This window comes from Micropterus dolomieu, linkage group LG22 (assembly GCF_021292245.1).
Source record: "Micropterus dolomieu isolate WLL.071019.BEF.003 ecotype Adirondacks linkage group LG22, ASM2129224v1, whole genome shotgun sequence".
In the NCBI taxonomy this organism is placed as follows: domain Eukaryota; kingdom Metazoa; phylum Chordata; class Actinopteri; order Centrarchiformes; family Centrarchidae; genus Micropterus; species Micropterus dolomieu.
In genome coordinates this window covers 29,276,732-29,297,626 of record NC_060171.1, presented here as the reverse complement: position 1 = coordinate 29,297,626, position 20,895 = coordinate 29,276,732, and the positions used below count along the sequence as shown (strand labels likewise).

At 41.6% G+C, this 20,895-nt stretch overlaps 1 protein-coding gene across 1 annotated transcript in view; it reads right to left on the bottom strand.

The window, feature by feature from the left end:
• Nucleotides 1-20,895, bottom strand: part of hydin (HYDIN axonemal central pair apparatus protein) — an 81,783-nt gene that overhangs the window by 13,322 nt on the left and 47,566 nt on the right. Inside the window, exons 39-74 of the mRNA XM_046038267.1 lie at nt 18,751-18,874; nt 18,352-18,642; nt 18,034-18,207; nt 17,069-17,259; nt 16,734-16,808; nt 16,234-16,417; nt 15,944-16,085; nt 15,363-15,519; nt 15,155-15,248; nt 14,900-15,003; nt 14,128-14,292; nt 12,816-13,022; nt 12,473-12,685; nt 11,903-12,150; nt 11,589-11,771; nt 10,685-10,804; nt 10,430-10,589; nt 10,099-10,271; nt 9,683-9,881; nt 9,342-9,435; nt 9,135-9,228; nt 8,832-9,000; nt 8,273-8,355; nt 7,823-7,978; nt 6,754-6,859; nt 5,228-5,432; nt 4,822-5,054; nt 4,562-4,710; nt 4,208-4,403; nt 3,981-4,083; nt 3,387-3,626; nt 3,054-3,196; nt 2,451-2,675; nt 2,205-2,365; nt 1,815-1,909; nt 1,245-1,437 (exon numbers count right to left, since the gene is read on the bottom strand). Coding sequence (XP_045894223.1) covers nt 1,245-1,437; nt 1,815-1,909; nt 2,205-2,365; nt 2,451-2,675; nt 3,054-3,196; nt 3,387-3,626; nt 3,981-4,083; nt 4,208-4,403; nt 4,562-4,710; nt 4,822-5,054; nt 5,228-5,432; nt 6,754-6,859; nt 7,823-7,978; nt 8,273-8,355; nt 8,832-9,000; nt 9,135-9,228; nt 9,342-9,435; nt 9,683-9,881; nt 10,099-10,271; nt 10,430-10,589; nt 10,685-10,804; nt 11,589-11,771; nt 11,903-12,150; nt 12,473-12,685; nt 12,816-13,022; nt 14,128-14,292; nt 14,900-15,003; nt 15,155-15,248; nt 15,363-15,519; nt 15,944-16,085; nt 16,234-16,417; nt 16,734-16,808; nt 17,069-17,259; nt 18,034-18,207; nt 18,352-18,642; nt 18,751-18,874 — 5,849 coding nt within the window. The remainder of the gene's footprint in view (nt 1-1,244; nt 1,438-1,814; nt 1,910-2,204; nt 2,366-2,450; nt 2,676-3,053; nt 3,197-3,386; nt 3,627-3,980; nt 4,084-4,207; nt 4,404-4,561; nt 4,711-4,821; nt 5,055-5,227; nt 5,433-6,753; nt 6,860-7,822; nt 7,979-8,272; nt 8,356-8,831; nt 9,001-9,134; nt 9,229-9,341; nt 9,436-9,682; nt 9,882-10,098; nt 10,272-10,429; nt 10,590-10,684; nt 10,805-11,588; nt 11,772-11,902; nt 12,151-12,472; nt 12,686-12,815; nt 13,023-14,127; nt 14,293-14,899; nt 15,004-15,154; nt 15,249-15,362; nt 15,520-15,943; nt 16,086-16,233; nt 16,418-16,733; nt 16,809-17,068; nt 17,260-18,033; nt 18,208-18,351; nt 18,643-18,750; nt 18,875-20,895) is intronic.

Here is a 20,895-nt window from a genome sequence, read left to right as displayed (position 1 = left end):
ATCTCCAAGCGCTTTCGGTTTCCCCGCAAGCCTGGAGTTTGCCCCGGGGAATATTAGGGCTATCCTGCACCCTCGTCCAGGATACATCCCTAAAGTGCCTTCTTGTGCGGCAGGGTCCACAGTGCTGCAGGCATTCATCCTCCAACTCATGTGACGGCGGAGGACGGGAGACTTCATCTGCTCTGCTCTGTCAGAGCACTGAGTATTTACACTATGAGGTCCTCCCGTTGGAGGAAGGCTGACCAGCTGCTAGTGTGTTTTGGGTCCCCCAGGGCTAGGCTCCCTGCATCCAAACATACTATTAGCAACTGGATTGTTCAGACTATTTCCCTGGCCTATCAGGTGCGCGGTTTGCCTTCAGCTGTGGCTGTGAGGGCTCATTCTACCAGAGGCATGGCGGCCTCTCGAGCCCTCCTTTCCGGGGCCTCTTTGCAGGATGTTTGTTTAGTGGCTGTCTGGGCCATTCCGCACACATTCATTCGGTTTTACAGTCTTGACCTTCCTTCGGCACCTGGCACTCGTGCGCTCTCCTCTTAGTTGTGCCACTTTATTGCACACTGGGGCTGGCGGGATTTCGGTACGGTTTAGTGGGTATCTCGTTCCCATAGTGTCGTAACCGACGCAGTTCGAGTTCCCTTGAAGGGGAACGTCTCGGGTTACGTATGTAACCCTGGTTCCCCGAGAAGGGGAACGATACACTGCGTCGGCCCGCCGCACCTCTCTCCCCGCCTGAAGCGCCTGCTTCATAGTTTAAGCTAATGATGAGTGTGTACAGGTGTGCTTTATACTCCTCCGGTTATTCCGTCACACCTTACCGTTCTAGCAGTTTCATTCACGTTCAGACCTGCTACGCCTAGAGGCGTTCCCATAGTGTCGTAACCAACGCAGTGTCTCGTTCCCCTTCTCGGGGAACTAGGGTTACATACGTAACCCGAGACGTTCTTGTGAAGGCATTCTTCTTTAAGGTCATCCTGTCCTTCATAAAACCAGAGGTGTTTTAAAGAGGTAAATAAACTACAAACACATGTACTTTACAATGACACTCAGGGCTCAGGGTGTGGCCAACTTTTTGTTCTCAGTACATGTCTGTTGCAGCATGGTAGAGTTTAGAAAATAAGTCAGATCGTGCTCCTATCACTAAAAAATAAACCAGATTTCAATAACTATTTAACTATGGCATCAATTATATAATTCTATTCTTTAATTCTTTAAAATCTGAATTTTTAAAGAACAATTTACTACACCTGCAGAACAGCCTGCCTTGAAAATTGGCCACCTCCAGAGGTGAAAAGCGAATGCTGAAATTCTGCTTTGCACCGGGCTCTATGGCCCCTACACTGGGCTCGATGCTGACGGGCGGACGCTCAGGATTCCCCATCAGAAGCGGCATCACACTGGCGGGACAGGCTCCAATTAACATTCCTGCTGACCTGCTGTCTGGTGGAGAGGTAGGGGTCCCATGCTTTACATATTCATATTCACATTTACACAGTTTCAAAAAGCATTCAAATACAAATAGGTATTTCAAATACAACTGTGGAACATAATGGTACAGCATGAACTGTTACAGCTTTTCTCGATTGCTTAGACATATTTCTTGAAATTATGGCTCTTTTTCTCAAAACTCTAAACACAAATCCACAACTTCTCATCCAGTTCCCCAAACATCCCCAAATTTCCTATTTTTAATGGAGAAAAACTGTAATGCTGATATTCAAGGTCAAATCAAATGCTGACAAGTTGACCACATCAAATACAATAACACAACAATAATATATATATATTTATATATATATATATATATATATATATACCTCCTTGGTCATAGTTGACGATGTTGTTGCTTGGTTCCATGAGGACTTGGAAGGAGAATTCCAGTTTGACAGCGCCATTATTAACTATCTGCAGCCTGAACACATAGACACACAAACAGACAATAAACATATAAATGATTTTAATGCGCTTTACTGAAACCTATTGTGACTACTGTGACAGAGTGTCAGAAAGATATGTAATGGGAAGGCATCAGGAGCTCCAGTTTGAGCTCATGGCTTCATTTTGGTTATCAGTATGGTTTTTTAATCATCTTTAGTATCTGACCCCTTGGGATGCCCAACAAATCTTTTTGGGGTATAACTGGCTGCCTGTATATTTAATTGAGGTTTAATGAAAAAGCACATACATATACCCAGAGTCTGACTTACTGATGGATCCTGGTTTGGTAAAGAAGTGTGTCTTTGAAGTGGATGATGTCGGTGTTGCAGCTGAACTTAACATAATCACAAACTGCGCTGATACACAGTTCCAGCTCCCACAGCGAACCCTCAACCACAGAGCAGCAGGGCTCAGGATCTGTCTTTATCACCTGCATGCAAACATATACAACTATAATTGTGAACTGGTAAACTCTCTCTTCAAAATCTCTTTTAACTCACAGTCAACACGTTTACCTTATTCTTCACAGGCTGCTGTGGTTCTCCTGAAGCCTCCTTGGAAGAACTCAGCCACTGCACTGTCCTCTGCCGGTCGTCCCAGTCAGCTACCTCCTCTACCGGCTGCTGGAACTCCACCTGACAAACTTTGCATCTCATTGGCATGCTGCTCAAAGTCACTGGTTGACTGGAGCAAAAGGTGACAGTCACTTCCTTAGAACAACCAGCATGAAGGTGTCCGACCTGGGAGAAAAAGCAGAATCCTTTTGATAACAGCCAAGTATTATCCAAAGCAAAACAGCATAGTTTCAGACTGTTTATATATAATATCATTAGAACAGATATTATATTGTACTTTTAGTCCCACAGAGACCCAAAACGACCACACACTAGAGATGCAAAACAACCACAGAAACCCAGAACATCCACAAATATATAACATACAAAGTAGGATTATTTGGCATTAATTTGTTATACTGAATAATTAATGTAACTATCGATAGTGTACAATTTATTACTGGCAAGAACCAGGGCTTTAAATATGAGTCTTAAGACATTATTTCTTTCTAAACCCGCCCCTCTTCCACAGTCACACTTTCATTCCTTCCTTCAGTGTTTTACCTGTGGTGAAAAGAAGACATGGGGTCCAGCTGGAGGCCATTCAAACCTCACCACCTGGCTGCTGCTGTGGTTGGTCATGGTAAAACTCTCTTGGTAGGGACAATCAACATGGCAGTCACCAAAATTCAGCACCTCATAATTACCTGTGAAAGAGAAACAGTCTTTGTAGAAAAATCCAAGATAACAAGCTATCTTAATAAATCACAATGGCACTTACAGCCTCTGTGCAAAATCACGTGACTGCTTCTCTGGTTGATTAATATATCTACTTTATACCTCTTCCTCTCCATTCCTAATATGTGATTAGTTTCCTGCCCTCCTTTCTTCTCTCACCTCCTTCATCATCTTCCTGATCCATTTCCTGCAATGATCTGCCAATGTTGTCAAGAGAGACAATTTCCTGGTAAGCTTCTCCGCTCACTCGTATTATGGTTTTGCTGTACTGGTTGTCCCCCACTTGCAGTGACATCTTGGCCTTGATGCTCAGGGGCTCGTAAGAGCAGAAGTTGACCTCAAACTCCACCTGCTCGTTAACATTCATACTCAGGATGGCTCTGTGCACCAACCGATGCTCTGTGGACGAAGGAGTGTCACTAATAAGAAATGTGTGATTTTTCTACTGTTGTGTACACTCAACTGTTTTTTGTTTCATCACAAGCAAGACATTATTATTCTCCGAATAAATTGTAAAATTCATTTTTTTATTTTTGTCTCCTGCAATGCAAGCTGCATTCTTGGGTCACTGGGGTGGATAACCACTTATTTATAAATAAGTATCAAAATGTGACAAATGACACAAGTTGCACAAAACCGTACGGCTTAAGGGGAATTTTGGCTTTGTGTACAATTTGTAACTACTAAATCATTATGTAAGTGAAGAGGAGATGCAATGTACTGCAGACAGAGTTTTACAGGTTAAGGTTGTACCTGTTGTGCCCTCAAGCTGTGTGGAGTCAATGGTGCTACAAGTGTTGCCACGAGCAGCTTTGAGGGTGAACACACCATGTTTATCCAGCATGTCAATCTGGACCTACACAATACAGAGCCACAAAGTACATTAAGTGATACTACTTTACAACGTTGTTGTGCTAAAAGAACTTTGTTTAAAAATAGTTTGGGGATGCCCCAAAATCAATAATGAGGACTCCTCTCACCTGAGCCGGAACATTTCCATCATTTAGCAGAACCAGGGGCAGGGAATGTTTGCGCCCTACCAATACTCGTTTGAACTGCAGCAATGGGCTTCCTCCACTGTTCCTCAGAGGTGGACGCACCACACACACGCTGGGCAGAGTACCCTCTCCTGTTAGGTCAAATTCTAGCACCTTGCTCTTGAATGTTGGGGTCATTCTGGATCAGACAGAGAAAAGAGTAGGTGGGTAGTGGTCAGCAAAATAAAGGTGATACTGTTCTTTTACTACAGTCACAGTAGTAGCAGGAATAAAATAAAATAAAAACATCATCAAAGAGAACACTAAAGTGGCATACACAGTCATGCACTCATATACCTGCTGGTTCCTTCCATTGTAGCCTCAAACACAGCACTGTAGAGCTGCATCATCTGGGGTGTGAAGGTGACCACAGCGAATGAGTGTGACTGGCTGGGAATGCTCAGTGTTGTAGCAGACAAATCAAAAGCCTCAACGTTACGGGATGTCTGTAAGGAAATACAGGATATTTTTGACCTGCTAACTACCATCTACCACAGTCACAAAGCGTTTGTAAGCACTTATCCATGTATCTACCCACAGAGCTTTACATGCCCTACCTTAGAAGCAACATATTTGATGGCCAAGCTGAGCACGCAGGGCACCTTAGTGTTGTTGGTGAGTTTGAAGCGGGCCTTAGCGCTTCGCCCAACTAGGACTTTGTTGAAAATAAACTTGTTCTCATCTTGGACATAAATGCTTTCAGCATGGCAAAACTGCTCAGAGGAGAGCTGACCGCTGTTGTAGCACAGATGGTGTTCCTCAAAGATGGAGGCCATGTCTAATGCTATTCCTGGGAAACAAAAAAAAGAAGTCAGATACAGTTAGTTAAAGGAATAGCACTTGATGATCGACCACTTTTGTCCCTAATGTGGACCATCTAAATGTTTACTGACTGTTTTCCTGAATGCAAATTGTTTGTGCCCATCAATCATATAACACACAAGTAGATCATATATCTCTCACCTGGTTTGCAGACTTCAGCCAGCAGTCTGTATGGTATGCCGTCAGGCTGGTCTGAGGGGTCACGGTCACTGATGTCAATCAGCAAACCCTGGTTCCAGTTGCCCAGCTGTTCAGCTACACAATCCACTGTCACCACCTGCTGAGACCCTGGCTGCAGGCTTCCTGTGCAGGGAGACACTGAGAACACCCCCATGGTGAGGCGATTCTAGAGGGAAACATGAAAGGATGTAGAAAAGTACAGATGAATATACTGGGGAAACAACACAAAATGAGACTAATTTAACTTGATTTAAATAGCATAATGAAAATGCGTGTTTTTTTCTGTTGTATAAATGAAATATTTGTTATTTCACCCAAAAGACACAAAACTATACTGCTATGCTGACGTGCAGATCGAGCGCTTCTTTATATTTTGAATATGAATGACTTGATTTTGGGGTGAATATTTCACGTCACTGTTGGTGGGGGACTAAAACTCTCCCACGGTGCAGAGCAGAGGGAGAGACGCTGTGCTGCTGCAAGAAGAGCCGCTGACTGAGATTACTCGGAGCAGGGAATAAATTAGCCTAGAATGTAATGGATTAGTGTAGGCACATTTCTCACTTTCCCCATGTTTGTCTGAATAACTCTAGATTTGGCATTGGACTCGTAGTAGAGAACGAGATCTATTAACTGTTTTTGTACCAAATAGGTTGACTAGACACTGATGTTCGTCATACTGTAGTTAAATATTTTAATCAAAATGATTGGAAAAGGACAATTCAGTAGATGCTGGACATTGGTAGGGACATGTCCTACTGTCCCTATTAAATGCTACTGCATGGATGAGCATAAGCAGTTACTTTCCTTTACTTTAAAAAAGTGTGTCTATCTTATACGACACCTTCTGAATAAATCTTGCAAACCTCCAGCCTTGCTCACATCAGAGCAGAGCACTCCTTTTTATTTGTTTTGAAATGAATCTGATTCATAGACCTTTTCACAGCAAACGTGTTCCTGACTTGTTTTGTGATTGTTACTTGTCATATCAGGAAATGCACAGGTGGAACTAATAACATTAAAGATGGCTCTGCTACCAATTAATGATAAAGTCACACCTGTGTTTGACAAGTTAAAATACTGCTGTGAAAAAAGTCTGTTCTACTTTCATAAATGTGTAAAGACCAGCATAACTAGCATTATATTACATCATTTAAAATACAAAATATCATTATCATTATGATTGTTTTGCAATTAATTATGGTTTAATTGTTTAAACCATAATTAATGTTAGCTTGACTAATTAAAATAACATGAATATTGTAATTGACAATAGGTGCTTTTTTGTCATTTCTATGAACTGATCCTTTAAGCGACCTCTAAATCAGAGGCAGAAATCTCGCTGTGCTATGCATACACTGTATTTACCACAATGAGAAATGTAAAAGAACACTCATTGATTACCACTGAGAAAATGGTTAGAACAAACATGGAGAAACAAAACAGAAACACTTTCATTGTTGTCATTTCCACAAGCAGTCTCTCACCTGTGTAATACTCATGTCTTTCTGGAAGGACTCACGTCGCACTTTGAAACTGGCAGCAGTGGGTCTCCCTGAATGACTCTCTTGTGGCATCTTCTTACCTGGACCCCTGCGACCAGTTCCCGGGGACACAAACCATAATTTAATTTAAACATCTTTACATTTTCTTAACTGATACCGGGAGTAGGGTTTGTAGTCAATTCAGTGGTCTGTCCACTGTCCAACACAGATCATTGGTTACTAGCACGAGGGGCACGGAAGCAAGTGGTGTAGACCAGTTAGTGAGTGGTCCGTGGAGTGGTCTTTATGGTCCTAATCCACCTTCTCTTGCTCTTGCTGTAGTGGTAACTCTGTTAGCCGAATGTCAGAGATGTCTATGTCTATTTTGTAGACTGTATTGTCGATTATGCCTTTATCTATCTATCTATCTATCTATCTATCTGTGCATAGCATCTGAGTCGTATGTGACTATTTTATTTAATGCTTTAGTAAATATAAACCAGTGGTCCAAACAGTCTTTTTGGTCTGGTCGCATTTTCCTAATCCTCCTTTGGCTGTGTTAGCCCACACTTTTGTTAGCTATGAATGCACTTGAAGGTGACAAATAAACACCACAAATCATATTTTGTCTATAAATCACATTCTCTTGTACATTAGGTCCACAAATTACAACCTTTATAAACATTTATCAGGCAGAGTTTTACACCACCCAAACTATCTCATGTCAGTTGGAAAAGGCCTTGACCCACAAGCACACATGCATACTTAACCACACTGAATAAGCTTACATTAACCTAAGCCAAAGGGATTGGCAGCACAAAAATGCTTCAGTGAAGCTTCATTTGTAAAGTGTATTACATGTTAATATGGGATTCGTCAAATATGGCAGCAGACATGGTTCAGCATGTACAGTATTTCATCAACAAGCCAAGAACATCTGCGCTGAGCTGCTACTTTTAAATTTATTTTGCTTTTAAATAAAAAAAGTACTGTTCCATTCCAGCTTCATTCCAAAAGTGTTAAGCCCTGTGTTTCTGTGTATAATGTTTGTTGGATTGTTCTGTTCTCCTACCCTGGCCTCCCTGGTGGAGCAGGATCCATGATCATGCGGCAGATGGTAAAACGTGTCTCAAAGACTCCATTGTTCTCAATAGTGAAGCTCTTGCTTTTCTTGGAGCCGTAGATCCGTGGACCAAAGTTAATGTCACATGCAGGTGTGATCTTGTACCTAAAGAAGGAGCACACAACCAATTCACAATTTGTGCTTCAGCCGAATCTTGGAACTGCCTCCTATCAAAAAAATAATGAAGCTTGCCGATTATGATGGTAAGTAATGCATTTTGATGTATTCCGTAAAGCATAACATGTACTAACTGTGATGTATGAAAACGATTAAGATTATCATTCAATAGAATCCAAAAATAAAGTTTAGTGAGGGGTAAAACAATCCAAATCACAAATTGCTTCTCATTTACATTAGATAAATATTACATAAAAGAGAAAGTATGAATCAACCCTTAACCTGGAGAAGACAGACTTGACTGAAACCTTGATGGCTAAGATTGCTATGGTTTCTCCTCCACTCCCAATGCTGGGTTCAATCACCTGCATATGAGAAAAACAACATATTCCAGTAACTCATGAAGCAAGTTGTATTGTCATGACTCTGCTTCTACCTTGTATCTGTATTTGAACAAATTACAAATTGGGAGAAACCTGACAAAGCAATCACAGGGTCTGGGAGCATCTTACTTCCATATTTAATGTTGTATAATCATGTTTGGTTTGGTTTGGTTTTGTGCTCTTTATCCATTATTGGATATTAAAATTGACATGTAGACGGTGTTAATGAGCAGAAGGAGTCCCCCCAACCTAGAGATGTTGTGATTATACAGGATGCATCCTGGCCACCAGTGCATGGACAAATGAAATTTTAAATCTTCATAAACATTTGTCTTATACCCATGTGTGCCTAATCTTTGGCTAACAAGGTTAGAAAATCCTTCTCCATTCCATTATGTCTTCAATATGTAGTTGAACCTCCAGTTCTGTGATCATTAAGACCAGTGTATGGCTCAGACCTGGCAAGGCAGGACAGGTTGCTCTCTAATTAAGACTTCTGTTTTGGGTCTGCAGAGGATCTGCACTGTTGTGGCCTTCTCGTGGGGTGTTAGAGTACCACTCTGGGGGGACACCGTGAAAATGGAGTCTAGGTTTGGCTGGGTTGGGTTGGTCTGCTGAAATGTGAACCTTGTGGAAAGAAAGGAATGCAAGTGAACAACTTTATTAGTACCTTGGTGAAATCAAAATCACTTACAATAATGTGGAACTCAGACTGATACTATGGCAAACTGTTAAGTCAAAAACTAGCACCTCAAACTCACTTGTAGGCTATTTCATATTTTCCTTGGTTTTTCATCCTGAGAGACAGTTTGGCCTCTTCAAAGACTTTGATCGTTCCAAAGTCCAGACAGCCATCTGCCAGAGAAACAAGAGTATATAGAATATTGTTTTTAGAAGATCCAGGAGTGAAAATCCCAAATGTTTAGTTAGAGAAGACAAATTAACCTATTTAATCTACCAGTTTCTACCTGGTGAGATGTCCAGAGCTATATCATAGGCTTCAGCAGTGACCTGTATGTTTTCGGTGTGTACGATTCCTAGAATCTTCGCCACGTCAGATACCTGAAACAAAACACACAGCACACGCTGTACATACATACATATATACATACAAATATGTATGATATACCCAGTTTGACACATACCACCCTCCACATCTATCTGCATAGGCTTTGTCCATTTTCATCTGACTTGATTTTACACATTTTTGAATCACCCTTGGCATTCGCAGGTGCTTCTGACTGTCTAGATCAACATTTGAATAACACTGAGTTCATACTGTTATTAATGTGTATTTATATTACTTTACCTCCAGACGTAAGATCTTCTTAATGTGGAGTGGCTTCCTGGCCCTGAAGTGCAAGCTCAGGGGGATAGAGGAGTTAGGTGAGATGATGCCCTCATCCTGTGGCACACTGAACTCATCGCCCAAATCCTCCGCACCCTGCAGTCTCCAGGACACCGGCAGAGCTGTCTTATTGTGCAGCATCACACTACGGCTGTCCTGCCTAGAAAGAAGGTTGGAAGAAGGCCGGTTGAGTGGACAGAGGGATAGAAAGTTTAGTTCATACAAGAATTCAAAAATAACCTCTGTAATTAACGTACAGTATTTCAACTTTATCATGTTTCTTCTCTATTTGGAGGGCCTGCACTGTGCAAAAATCCCATGTAAAGGTATTGATGAAAAAATGTGTATTCCAAGATTTAGTACTCTATATTTGGTACCTGTGCAGCAAAACCCTGTCAAAATGCAAATGCTTGCTTTCCAGCTCCAGCATTGGCCGAACACCCCAGCAGGAGAGGTTTATAATGACAAGCTCTGGATTGTCCTTGATATAGCAAACAACACTGTCCTTCATTTGTCCCAGTTTTGTTGGGTAGGCCCACACTGTCAACTCCTAGCAGGACAGAGAATATTTACATGTACCAATGCTATTATCATCTGTATTGCTTCAAAGGACACCAAAATATTCACAATCTTGTATGTTCCCTTTGCTTTGGTCATTACATCATCAGTTTTCTGAATGAGAGTGTTAATAGACTAGTGCTCTGGTACCTGTTTCTGGTCAGGTTTGAGAGTCATGGTGGGGGGGTACAGCAGATATGTGGTGGCCTGGGTATCATGCTGGAAACTGAATTGGACCTCAGCCTCCAGACCTGAATTGTTATGAATCACCAGTCTCTCTGTGTTCTCTGGGTACTTATTTTCCTTGTATCTACATAAACACAGACACATGTAAATCTGTAAATACAAAGGCAAACGCTGATACAAACGCACAAAGCCGTACACTGCCATCACTCTGCCTCTCACCTGTCTCTGGTCTTGCCACAGAGTAATGGTCCAAACTCAAAGTATCCAGGTGTGATAACATAAGTCTTCTGGGTCCCTTCTGTCATTTGTGGCACCTTCTTACTGAGGGCAAAAAGAGTCCTGGGAAAACCACATATGATAACTTTAAGTCTAACATGTCATGTAGTCACATTAGTAACAAAAATAATGTGACTAATGTAAATATATTGTTAGTAATTCCTTATTATCAATAGCTTTTTATTATTAAAAGGATGAAAAAGGGACACAGTGAGAGAGGAGCAGTAGTAATAAAGAAAACAACAATGTGTTATTAGAAGTGGTATTGAAGAGGACCACACACACATCACAGCAGTGACATTTGCAGGTTAAGTTTACATGCTGTTTATGGTGCTACAGCTGAGCAGCTAATTAGCTATCTAGCCTGCAAACTGACGTTAGCAGTGCTGCTCTTTTCCTCTGTGAATGTCTGTTTGGTCGCTCATTCCACAAGCTAAGTTGCAGCACAAGACGTGTTCACTTTTGTAATTTAGATAAGGAGACTTTAGCAGAAAAGCTGATGTGGGTTGTTGCTCAAAGTCTGTGGCTCTTGTGTTGAGTAGCAGACTGCTGTCTGGCTGTTAGTCAGTGTGACTGTTGGCTCTGTCTATGATAGAAGGCTTTATTGCTTTATGCAAGATTTGTTTGGCTGTATGGAAAGAAGTTCTCCGTCTATGTCGGCAGAGAACTAATTGGATTCTAATTAGTACAAAATCAAGTGGCTTCATTAAATTTATATTCTGCAAACAAATATTAGGTGAAATATCAAGACTAAAGTGTAATTATTATGTAGTATGTATTTGTATTCCCGTTCTCTTTCTTTACCATCTATATTACCGCATTACATTATAAAACAATGCTGACTGACATGTAGTCTTTGCAGATGGAGGGATAGGTGCAAAGTCCTCTGCAGGGGAGCTGGTAGTGTCTCTTGGTGCCCAGTAGCTCAAAGTTGAAAGTCTGTTCAAACTTCCCTGGGGAGTCTGAGTAGAACCAGATCTTCAGAACCACTTCACTGTTGGGGGGTACAACCCAGCGAAATCTGGTCAGGCTGCACACACACAAGCGCACACACACACACACACACACACACACACACACGCTTAATAAAACCACAATATCAAAGCAAAGAAACCCAACAATGTCTCCTTGCAGAGTTTGTCTGGTTGTGTTTTAACTTGCCTCTGCTTGCGTTTCAGCTCCAAATTCCTTTGGTGTTGGTGTTGGTCCTGTTCGATGCAGTCCGACATGGAGGAGACGTGTACCTGAGGTGAGCGAGACCGGTCCGAGTCCTTTGATTTTGTCTTGGCTGAAGTTCGTCTCCTGCTCCTCTGACTGTCTCCGTCCTTTTTATCCTTGTCCTTTGTTACTGCACTCTCCTTAGTGCTGCCCTTGCCACCACTTTTGGAAGGTGTTGCTGCTGCCTCTACCTTTAGTGTGAACACCATTCTGATTTTAAAATCTTAAATCTTTTACATTTTTAAGATCAGTTTGTACTTTTGATTTATTGATTGTTATAATTTGGTTTCATAAACCTGTGAGACCAAGGTAGAGATGAATGGTAGCTTGTATTTCAGTGCAGGTAAATTCTTAGCCCTAATTATTCTTCTAAGACTGCATTTCCTGTAAATCCTGCTGGTTCTTGCCATACAAGAATTTAACTTCTTTGGACAAGACCATAACTTTAACATCTCAAATTTGTTCCAATTATGCATGTGTGTTTAAGTGTATATTCATGTGGTGTGAAATTACCATGACCTTTACAACTGATGTTTGTAAATCTTCCTCTGAATCTTTTTTCTCCTCACGCCGTTCGCCCAGCTCAGAGGGAACCAGGAAGGTGAAACAGTCACAGGTGAGTTGACTGTTAGATTGCTTTCTGGTTTTGGGGAAAGGAACCATGGAGAACGTGGTTGGAGGAAGGATGGGTGGGCCGCCAGGTCCAAACCCCAAATCCTCCAACACCTAACAAGACCAAAAGAGAGAAGGAAATAGATTAGGCAGCGATGATTAACTGGTGTAAAGTGAGAAGAGGGAAGACACATATAGTTAATTATACAAACTACAAAAACAAGACAAATTAGACAAGTCATACTTCATCCAGTGGAGGCAGGACGCTGCTGCTGAGCAGTTCTGTGGCACTCGGATAGTCTTTCCCTGTTACATTCAGCACAATGTGAGGGATGTCTTGTGGATACACCTTGTCTCCTGCCTTGTCTGCTTCTGGTGGTGCTGCCATCTGACTGGGCAGTGGAGACAATGTCTTGGTACTGGCTTTCTTGCTCCTCTTGCCAACAGGGGTCTGTGTACACAGGGATACACAGGATTAAATTGATGTATACAAAATTTAAAGTGTAGTAACACTGAGGCTTCCTTTGTCTATATGCAATTTATGCAAATGTAAAGAATTAACAGTTAGTACCAGAGGTTTTCTTTTTCTTGCTGAGTTCTATTAGATAGTATGGTGACACTCAATGGTAGTGTCCCACTGATGGCTAGCCCCACAGGAATTTCTTTTTATTTGACAGCCTAGATTTCTTTTCTTTGACAGCCAGTATGCCTAATCCTATGTGAAGACTCCGGGTCGGAATTTTTGTAAAATCCATGGCTGTTGTGAGCATGCACGCTCCGGAGCCTATCGTCTGCTGAATCTGTGCCGTACACACAGCAACACCGCAGCTAAAACCATAACATGTCTGGCTCCCAGCACAACACAGACTCCAACACAAACTCCACGTAAGGATAAAAACCAACAACAATGTGCAGGAGCCTCTCAGGACAAACGAGAATCAGATCGATGTCAGGTGAAAACACCGTTAACATCAGAAAGACTCCAGTCACGGAGAGACCTCCACTTTGTTTTGGGACTGACTAAACCGACACAGAGTTGTCTTTCATCCTATTGGACAGGTTATCTAACATTACTTAAAAACATGAGAAATATATTGTGATTTTGTGCTTTAGTTGGCTCAAGATAGATAACATAGCACGCCCGCTAACGCCGAGCAGTTGCAAACATCATGTGGTGTAAAATTCTACAGTTTTATGGCCTTCCACATTACTTGAACAGCTAATGCGATCCATATTACAATCCTGTGTACCATCAGTATTATGTCTAAGTACTAAATGCATTCAGTGTCACGTTATCATGTAATGAGCATGGATTGCTTAAACCTCAAGCTGATAAAAATATTCCTGTAACTTTGCAGTGGGAGTTTAAATGAGTTTCCAGCATGTTGTGTGAAGCTGACCAGTGTTTCTGTCTGCACGATTATGCTCGCTCATTTTGAGTTTGAGCACACGTACGAGCACACAAAAGGTTTCAATCTAAAAACCGCACCAAAAACTACATATTGCCCCTTTAACTTAAGTATAAAGAATATACAACTGACAGTCAGCAAACTCACCTGTTTCTCGGTTGCAGCATCCTCTGACACTGGTGGACATTCTTCACTGGGGAGCGGGACCAGTAACAAGCCCTGGACTCGGTCCCAGTGATGCAGGATGTGTTCGACCTGTTCCTGGATCCGCTCATACTCACTAAACTGAGACTGCAACTCATCCACACTGGACTGGGTAGGGAAACAAAGTTGGATAGTAGATTACAAAGAGGTCAGCAGCATTTAACAGTAATAATTGCTCTACAAATGGCAGAGGCTCAGTTTAGTTGTGAGGGTAATTCTAAACGCAACAGATTGTATGACTAAAATTGTCTTTACTTATTACAAAAGTATTAACTAAGTTCAGAGCAGTAGTTTATTTTTCCACTATAATGTTCATGGCGAATTCGACAACAGTATTACATGTAAATGTGAATGTAATTCACTTGCTGCTGTATTTGTTTTCATCTGTCATTAAATGTTTTTAAAGCACAGTAAATTCCCAGTATTCAGTGCTAAGTTTGATATTATGAACAACAGAGCTTGAGTGCAAGAGTGCAATTACAAATGAAAGAAAGGTATGTTCATTTTCTAATGACACAAAACATGCGGTTGCAGATGGTATTTTTTGTGTGAATGCAGGACCCATCATGGCATTATCTTAATAAAGATTCTAGAAATAGAAAGTACTTGTATTGAAATGGGTCGGTAAATGTGACACTAAATACTCATTTGACAACATGATGCGTTGCTGTGTGAGGTTCAGTGTGTCACTGCCTTCGCTCCTTAATAAACCCACAATTTCTCCCTCCAGCTTGTCTTCAGGTTGGGGAGACTCTGCCTGTAAAACTTTGGCTTCTTCTGTCCTTATGTGTGAATGATCAGCCTCTTTGTTTTGATGCACTGTATTAGCAAAGAGGAACAATAATAATCCATGGTTACATTTTTGATCATGACTTTTAATAATCAGAATGACATTGATTTCTTAGTGTATTGTGTTAATATGTCCTGGATGTTCCTACGTCCTGCATTGAAGCATGCTGCGATTACTTACACATGTTGGCACCTTCATTTATATTTACGTCCACTAGTGACTCTTTTGACTTGTTACAGGTAGACATCCTCCTCCCATTCAATGCATCTGATGACTGAAGAGGAAATGAAACAAATTAATTTTATTTGTGTGTGCTAATGGGAGCTTGGATATATTTTAGTTCACATTGGATTTTGTTTTCGTGAAGGAATGGGATACACATACAGACCTGCTTTCCCTCCACCAAGCTCTTCTTCTTTGATGCTTCTTTATTATCCTTTTTTGCCAGCTTTTTGCTCTTCTTCTTCAATTCTTCTTCTCTCAGCCTCTTCATCTCTTCCTGGTTCCTCTGTTCTTTGTGTACTTTTACTATTCGCCCAAGCTCCCTTACGCACAGATCACACACGTTAAGTACACCCAAACACAGTATTTTTTTATTTTTTTATTGAAAATGTTCCCACTGATTGGTGGAAGCTTTGTCAGCTAATTCTCTGAACACTCTAATTAGTGTTTGTAAACAAAGCTCAAAAACTAGACTCTAGAGGGGACTTCAAACAAGTAATGTACACAACATGAAAAACTGGAGGGTTAAATGAGGACCTCATCCAGGTATGCAGACACATAGTCCAAGCTGATATGTATTTTCTCAAATGTTTATCTATATTTCTTTCACGTCCCCATGAACAGGTGGCATTTATTAGGCTGAAACAAGCAATTTACGACACGTTTGTCCAATTGAGCGAGTATGGTTTTAGGATAAGAATGCAAACATTTTCTTGCGTTAGGTCCAATATGTCTTGGAGTCGGTACCTGAGTTTGTGCAGTCTGAGCTTCTCTCTATGTCTCAAGGCAATATGTTCCTTCACCTCTTCTGGCAGAGCATCATACTCATCCCCATCGAGCTCCTGTAACCACTGCTCCTCCCTGTCAGCTTTCTCTTTCTGCAGAGCCTCTGAAGGGCACACACACAGACAGTTCAACATACTGTACATTGTTATCAACCTTACTGAGTAGAAATAATAATACGATAACTTTGATGAGTTCTGTCCTCTGTACACTCTAAGAATTTGTGTTTGTGTGTGAGCTGGTGCATGTTTTACCCTGGGCTTCTCTCTGTGCTGTCTCCCTTGCCTTCAGGGCAGCGTAGGAGTCAGACAAGTTGACTACATAGATGTGTTTGCGATTATTAAGGGCCTTGAGAACAACTTGCAGCGTGCTTGCTGCTGACTGAGTGTAGACAGACTCCAGGCTGCCAATCACTATGCCACGGTGACAATCGCTTAGCTGTTATCATGACGGCAGCACCAACAGCAATGACAAGAAAAAAGAGCAAAACATGAGAAGACACAATGAAACTTAGACACAATACATATCTGATATCTGCCAGTTTTAAGTTTAAGTGTTTAAGTGCAACTAGTTGCAAGCCTTTTTGATGTAATATTTATCTACTTGTCATCTGCACTATATTAGATTTAACTTTATCTATAGGTCCTGTGACATTGTGCTCTAGCAGTTAACTTTGAAACTGTGTCACACAGAATACTACTACTATATACTGCATATATAGCACTGCCACCATCTTTCTAAACAGTTAACTAACCTGAAATCTTTCCGCCAAAATTTCAACCAGTAGCTGCTCGGGCAAGAGATTTCTGAATGTGGTCACATCTCCTCCCTGAAGTGAGACCACACCAAAAGAAATTGGTGATTCACATTAAATTATTACTTAATATATTCACAATTTTATATAATAATTTTATACCCAGACATAAAAGAGAGATTTTGCTTGCAAAGATAAATGTATGTGTAGATGTATCCAGTAGGTCCATACCCTGAATTTATAGAGAAAAAGCAAGATTTTCCCAATCCCAAACCTACTAAAATAGTTAAACATCCCAAACACAGCAAATGACCAGAGGACTTGAGAAAATGTACCAGGCAAAGGGCGAAGTCTTTGTTTTTGGTCTCCTGAGGAGCTTTGGAGTCATTTTTACTGCAGCTGTCCTCTCTGAGTTTTGCAAGAACTTCCACAGTGTCATGTGAAGCTGCAGCTGAATTTGTAGCTGGATCTGAGGATTCAAGATGTGGTGCAGGTCCCGGTTCTTTGTTTTTTTCAAAGGACTGAGCTGGAAGCAAATGGGTTTATTTATTTTCACCTTCATTTATCAATTTAAACCAGACACTATGCTCTTCTGCAGTACTGTCCTCTGACTATCTGTCACGCTCGGTCCGTGACCAGTGTATTTGATAGTGTTTTTGTGGTTTCTCTGGTGTGTGGTGTGGGTGTGGTCTCTCTTAGGCACCTGGCTCTCCGGCACAGCTGCTGACAATCAATCAAGCTCCTGCTGAAAAACTCTGATCTCCAGTCAGCAGCGCCAGATTGTTGTACTCACTTTAGTGGTAACAAACTCATAGACAACTCTCTAGTAAGCTTCATTTGTCTTGTGAGCTAACCTCTTGTAACGTGTTTTCTCCTTTTTGCCTCAGTGCCTTCCCGTCTGCCATACCGATCCGCCAGCAACAGGACCTTTTTGTTCCCAACTACTCTCCACCACAACCCCACTAAAACCCTCTGTTTAATCATTAAAATCCTTTTGTGAGCTTCAACCAGCAAGTCTCTGTCTGCTCTTGAGTCCGAACCCGCATTAAATATAACACTATCAAACACTTCTAAAGCCTAATTGAAGTACCAGGCTGCCTTGCACAATCACAGACTTTGTCTGACTGCTGAGTCGTTCCCGTGAAGAGGATGGTGATTAAATGCCTTGCTGATTGGCACATATGGGAAAGCACTAGTCTGGTCATTACAATAAGTGGCTTGTGATTTGACCTGCAGGCTAATGCAACTACCCAAACAGACACACAAACCCCCCATTTGAGTATTTAGATCTTATGCTTACCAGCCTCCTCAGCCTTCTTGTCAGCATACTCCGCAGCAGCACAGTCATAGAGTCGTCTTGCGGTCAGGCTAACAGGCGATGCGCCATTTATCAGCACATCTGTAACCACAGCATCAACACTCAAACACGCACCTCCGTAGTGACGAGCGAGAGCAGCCGCTGTGCTGCTCTTATCTGGAAAAAGTGGAGCAACAACACACACACAGTTTTACATATTCATTAATCCAAGCTAACTGAGCGGTGATTTATGTAAAATATCAAGATTCTGCAAATTAGGTGATATAATTTAATTTTATCTACAATATGTAACTGCTTCACCTGTCTGCGGGGCTCCATATACAATAACAGCAATGCCTCTGCGGTTGCGTGCAGCCAGACCCTCAGGTGACAGGTCAACACACATGTGGCGGGCAATTGCTCTGGAGACGGGGGTCATCTCTAGCTGCCCCAGTCTCCCACTGCTTCCCCCTTTGGTTATCTCCAAAACAAGTGAATGCGCAAAAGCCAAGCTGTCTGGTGGGTTGGCATTGTTTTGTCTGGACCTCTCTTCTTCCTCATGTGTGTCACCTGTCCCAGCTTCTTTTTCATCTGAGCCTGCCTTCAGCTCTGCTGCATATAGGCAGATTAGATTAAAACATGCAAGCACTGATACAGTATGCAAACACATGCAAGTATCTGACTTCAGTGCTTGCAGATGAACATGGGTGTGTCTCCCACCTTTCAGCTGGGAGCAGTAGTCCTTGTAGTAGTCGAGCAGTTCTGTGGGAAGACTTTCTCCAGGGGCCCTGGGTGGCAGCAGTAATATGTTGTTCTCATCATAACCCTGCATCAGACGGAGGATCTACATAGGACAAAGTAATTGGGAAGAGGTTTAGGGAGAAACACAAAAATAAACAGACAGAAGAAAATCTGATGTTGATAAGTGAGGGGCCAGCTGAGGAGATATGAAAAGGAGGAGAGGAGACTGGTAAATGTGACAGGAAAATGTGTTTTGAGGGCAGATCATCTTTTGTTTTTCTCCAAGAGGGAAAGAGAAGAAGGAAAGATTAGGTGAAATTGTGTGTATTAGATAAGCTAAAACTAACTTTCACTTTCTGTGACTATCTAAGGCCTGGGTAAGGCCCAAAACATGTGTTTTATCACGTTACAAATTTTCCAGTTAGAGATATTAAGTTATATAAAACAAAGCAACACAAATGGATTTAGTGGCAATATGTGGTTTATGAATAGGAAGTTGTAAAAGCATTGTGCAACTGCCTCTCTTGATCAAAGTTTAGACTGGTAATGATTTCTTGTGACTGATGGCTCTATTCCCCCCTGGTGGATGAAATGTTTATAACATCTGGTTCACGGAAGCTGGTTCTTGAGAGCTTTAAATAAGACAGACTGTATTAGAAGAAGACAATCCCCTTTAAATGGCTGAATAATACTGTATGTACTCACAGTATCATTAACTGTGTCATCTATCAACCTTGCTTGCACCCTCTCATTCCAGCATTCTCTCTCTTTCTTATACTTGTGTAGTCTTACATTCAGTCTATCAATTGCACGAGAGAAGTCTCGAATAACCCTGAAAAACATTTCACATTCACATGTTTGTGGCCTTGTCTCTTGCCTTTCATGAATGTATATTAAAAAATAAATGTGTGACATTTTTTCTTAAACTTGAGATAAAGAGAGCTACCTTTTCTTCCTCCAGATACTGTGTGTCGAACTCCAGGGAGTAGAACTCAATGGGGAAAGAGCAGGGGTTTTTGACAGTGACCTCAGCTTCAACCTCAGTGCTGACAGGCAGGCAAGGCCCCAGCTCCAGTGCAGACGGGCAGAACTCGAGTTGTGGCTCCTCACCCTTCCCCTGTGCTGTAATGAACACCTGCTGGGTGCTCTCAGCCGCACGGACCACTAGCTGCCTGCTGTAAGCATGCTGCAAAGACATACATAATCGGTCAATAATTTGTTACAACTCCTTTATAGAACATGTTTCCACCGTTTCATACAGGCAGTAACGCCATGATGCTCTGCTTTGCATTGTACCAAACTCTGAAATCAATTAAGCTCTTTACCCCCTCAGCAGGGCTGAACTTTATCTGGACGTTGACTTGTTCACCAGGGGACAGTGTGCCAGAGCGGGGAATAATCTCAAAAACCACTGGAGGTGGTCGCCAATCCTGCATGACCTTTTTACGCTGGTAGACAGGCAGAAACTTATCTACCTGAGTGAAAGCAAGAACAGAGGCAGGTCTTACCCTAATGCAGATTTTTTAGATAGTATTCTAAACACTTGGTTTTCCTAAAGCTAAAGATGTAAGATACCAGATAAAACTAGTTTTTGTTACATGGATATCAAATAAAAAAATTATTTTGGAGAAGTTCATTGAATGACAGCTGTTGTACCTTTTTGAAAGACTTGACCTCCTCGGCTATGCTCCAGTAGCAGGGCACAGACTCGTGATTGAACAGCTGTATTGTCTTCACCTGATGGGGGGAGGTTATGTATCACAAAATATAAAGGGTTTTCACAACAACATTCTCACGCCCGTTTAGTTTAAACAGAGTGTACTGATTTTTAGTTGATACGTGGACTTCTTGCTGCTTCAGCATAAAATCACTAAGCACAGTTTTAAGATAATGATTTCACTTCTTTAAAGATGTGTAACCACAACCGAGTTTAAGCCCTTCAAGCATGTCAGTTTCGTAAGAGAAGTCCTTGGAAATGATCTGACCACAAGAGGGCACCGCAGTGAGGTGGCATAGTGGTCTCTCATTGGTGCCCCTCATTACTGTACCATGCACACAGGCAGCACTGTTAAGCTGCATTTACAGCATTTGTGCTTTCACCTACTTTCCTATTCTCCTGCATTT